Genomic DNA, 4,007 nt, shown 5'->3' on the forward strand with positions numbered 1-4,007 from the left:
AATCTCTGTGAGTTCGAGACCAGCCTGGTCTACAGAGCTAGTTCCAGGACAGGCTCCAAAACCACAGAAAAACCCTGTCTCGAAAAACCAAAAACAAACAAACAACAACAACAAAAAAAAACAAAACTACAGAGAAACCCTGTCTCGAAAAACAAAACAAAACAAAACAAAACAAAAAAAGAAATAGAGAAAGATAATAAGCCCAGAGGCAAAAGGTAGGATAATTTAAGAAAGCTGGCAAGAAACAAGCCAAGCTAAGGCTGGGCATTCACAACTAAGACTAAGCCTCCATGTATGATTTATTAGGGAACAGGGTAGTTGGCCCCTCAAAAAGTCGAAAGAGTAAAATATCCCACAACAGTGCTGTGGCGTGGTTTTTCCTTGTTGGCACTCATGGTTATCCCATCACTATCTTGGAGCAGAATCACCTGGCCTGGCAATCACAGCAATGAAATGGGAATAATACAGTGACAGGCTGATCTATGGGAATTATTCGAGAGATAGATGATAGATAGATAGATAGATAGATAGATAGATAGATAGATAGATAGATAGATAGATAGATAGAGACTGGGTTTCATGTCCATAACAGGACTATTTATACTTCCTATAGGAGGAAAGGGGAGGTCATAGGACTCTGACTGGAATTCTAACCATCCCTTTTTTTTTCTTTTGTTTGCCCCTCTGACTGCAAGGGATCTTGGGAAATGTTAGACTATACAGGATGTGTGTGTGGGGCCCAATAACGCAGCTTCCATGAGGGCATCATCCACGATGTAGAAGGACTTCTCAGTGATGCAGCTGTTCTGGAACCTTACATTCCCGCACGTCAGTCAGTCCCATAAACGCACATGGTCACTGAGTGAGATTTGGGTGGAATCACTCCTGTACATCTGTACAGATGGAAAAGCTATACAACAAGGGGACGGAAGGGGGGGAGGGAAGGAAGATGAGGGAGGGGGAGGCAAAGGCTGGGATGCCTTGCATGAAGCAGCCTCCAGCCTGTAGCTGAGATCAGGCATTTTCCCTCCTTTCCAGGTTGTATAAGACATCAATACCCTGGGCTGGTCATTGGAATGCAGCAGAGCCCACAGGGTGCTCCTGATATAGAAATGCAGCCACTTGCTCTGTGCTGTCCAGGTCCACCCAGGAGACCATATGGGGTTCTAAAAGGAATCTCCAATGGTATCACTGCTAGCAGGTAAAAGGGAGTGACTATCAAAGGCAATAAAAAAAGCAACACAGATAGTAGCTATGGAGAAAGTAGCTATGGCAGGGCTGGAGACCTGGGAGCAAAGAGCTTGGGGATTTTGAGGAGTGGTGTAGGAGTTCCTTCTGTTTGTGCGTTACTTTCATTGGTTAATGAATAAAGAAACTGCCTTGGCCTAATTGATAGGGCAGAATTTAGGAAGGCGGGGAAGACAACTGAATGCTGGGAGGAAGAAAGGTGGAGTAGGAGAGAGATGCCATGGATCCGCCAGAGACAGACGTTGGGGAATTTTACCCGGTAAGCCACTGCCACGTGGCAATATACAAAGATTAATAGAAATGGGTTAAACTGAGATGTAAGAGTTAGCCAATAGGAAATCAGAGCTAGCCGGTTGGTAGTGGCGCACGCCTTTAATCCCAGCACTTGGGAGGCAGAGGCAGGCAGATCTCTGTGAGTTCGAGGCCAGCCTGGTCTACAAGAGCTAGTTCCAGGACAGGCAAACCTACAGAGAAACCGTCTCGAAAATAAAATAAAAAAAAAAGAAAGAACGAATGAACAAAAGAAAGAAAGAAAGAGAAAGAAGGAAAGAAAGAAAGAAAGAAAGAAAAAGGAAAGTAGAGCTAATGGGCCAAGCAGTGTTTCAATTAATATAGTTTCTGTGTGGTTATTTCGGGTGTAAGCTAGCCAGGATGAACAATTGACCCAGAACAAGTGAGCCCTCCTGCAACAGAGGAGGGCCTTTAGGCAGGCCTCTGCAGAGGCTGGTCATGCCAGCTAATGTGGCTGGCATGTTTTTATAGGGCTGAGAGTAGCTGAACTGCTAACATGAGGACTGATGGGTGTAAGGATCCTGGAGTGGGCTTGCTTCTCCCATCTGCCATCCATACCTAAGTTATCTAGAAAGACCTAGAGAGCCTCTTTAGTCCACTGGGACCTGTGCCTGTAAGGGGTACCTGCCACCCTGAAAACTTATTAGTGAGCCAGACTCCTGATTTTGAGGGGTAATAGCTCCCCAGGGCTGGCAGGGTTGTGGCAGTGATTGCCAACCAAAGACTAGATGGGCACGTCTGTAAAGAGTACATCTCCTTGGCCTACTATAGTGTTTTAAAAGTCATGGAAAATCTCAAGCCTTGTGGCCAGAGCTGAGGTTTGATTTGTCACCATCTAGACCCATACTGCTGATGAGAAGATGAAGCCTAGGGAGGAACACACCTGGAACACATTTGTAGTTACACAGTACACTAAGGGCCAGGGCAGATGCTGATTCCCTTCTACACCTGTCTCTACTTAGGAAACAAATCCATTTGGCTAAGTTAACTCTCAGGGCCTCTCAAATTTTCAACTTCTTCCCCAGTACCAATGCTGTTGCTGGGTGGTCCGTGATAAGGACCCTGACCACCCTCAGGGATAATACTCTGCTTTCTGCCTATCTTCCCACAGCAAACCAGTTACCAAGAAAGAAGACTGCTACTTTTCTGTTTGAGGACCTTGGGCCAAGAAGCCAGAAGCTGCTTCTTCTCTTTGACTACCTTAGGTTTTCTGACTGGGCCTGGCAAGTGCTCTAAAGTATGTAGCCAGTATTGCCTGAGGGTGGACCACACATTAAGGATCCCTCACACCCCATCCTTCTGCCAGAAGCTGAGGAAAGCACCAAGGATCTTATGAAATGGAATTCCCAGTGAAGTTAGGGCAATTGTGAGTGCCCTCTGCCCACACCCAAGGGGCTGGTGGTCTTTAGAGCCTCTCCTGGTGCTCCTATTGCTTTTTGCTCAACCAGACTCTGCTCCAACTATTCCAACACCAGCCCACCCAGGAACACTCAGATCAGCAGACAGGTGTGTCCAACATCAGGCAGTTTACCTGTAGTGAAGGAGCTGGCCGTCAGCACTGTAATCCCGGTAAACCTCATAGTCCTTCTCCAGGAGCACGCCTGGTGGTGAACAACTGAAACACAACAGAATGAGAAAGGTACAAGGTCAGTGCAGCACTTCAAGCTCACTGCCCTGGGGATGGTCTTAGTTTATCGACAGGGTCTCATTGTGCAGTGACACTCACAGAGATCCATCGGCTTCTGCCTTGTGAGGGCTGGGATTACAAGTGTGCACTGCACGCTCCTGTGTGCTTTCCTATGGGCTAAGAAAGAACTTCAGCCACAGTGCCCTGCCTAGAGGCCATGGAGCAAGCGGGCCAGGTCTCTCTCCAAACTGCAAACTCCTTTGAGATCCATTACATTCCAAAAATAAACACCCTTCCATTATTTTGTATTCAAACATGTGTTTTAAACTATCCTCACAGAGCTCAGTATAGACCTATGTAAAGGTCTTCAGCATCTGGGAAGGCCCACTGCCATTTTGTCCTTCACAACTCCTCCTGGTTCAAGGTACTGAAGACTCTGAAAGGAGATCTCCTTACCTGGGCTACCAAATGGCTACACAGGGCAGGTCTGTAGCCAGGCTTTACTTCCTTAAGTACATACCCACCTGTGACTTTTCTGCTTTTGTTTTTGTAGACATAGTTTCTTTGTGTAGCCCTGGCTGTCAGAGTTCGCTTTATAGACCAGGCAGGTCTTGAACTCACAGAAATCCACCTATCTCTGCCTCCTGAGTACTGGGATAAAAGGCGTGCACCACTGTCCAGCTTTTTTTTTTTTTTCTTTTCAATTGATTGTTTAGCAACCAAGTGCATTTGCATGATGGCAACAGTAACAACAAAAATAAAATAGAAGGCTGGGCGGTGGTGGCACACGTCTTTAATCCCAGCACTCGGGAGGCAGAGGCAGGCAGATCTCTGTGAGTTC

At 46.5% G+C, this 4,007-nt stretch overlaps 1 protein-coding gene across 2 annotated transcripts in view; it reads right to left on the reverse strand.

Annotated features, from left to right (window-relative positions):
- Positions 1-4,007, reverse strand: part of Arhgap39 (Rho GTPase activating protein 39) — a 93,752-nt gene that overhangs the window by 22,577 nt on the left and 67,168 nt on the right. For both annotated transcript variants that reach the window (XM_005354134.3, XM_005354135.3), the window contains exon 4: positions 3,071-3,154. In XM_005354134.3, the coding sequence (XP_005354191.1) occupies positions 3,071-3,154 (84 nt within the window). The remainder of the gene's footprint in view (positions 1-3,070; positions 3,155-4,007) is intronic.

Source organism: Microtus ochrogaster, chromosome 15 (assembly GCF_000317375.1).
Source record: "Microtus ochrogaster isolate Prairie Vole_2 chromosome 15, MicOch1.0, whole genome shotgun sequence".
NCBI lineage: Eukaryota > Metazoa > Chordata > Mammalia > Rodentia > Cricetidae > Microtus > Microtus ochrogaster.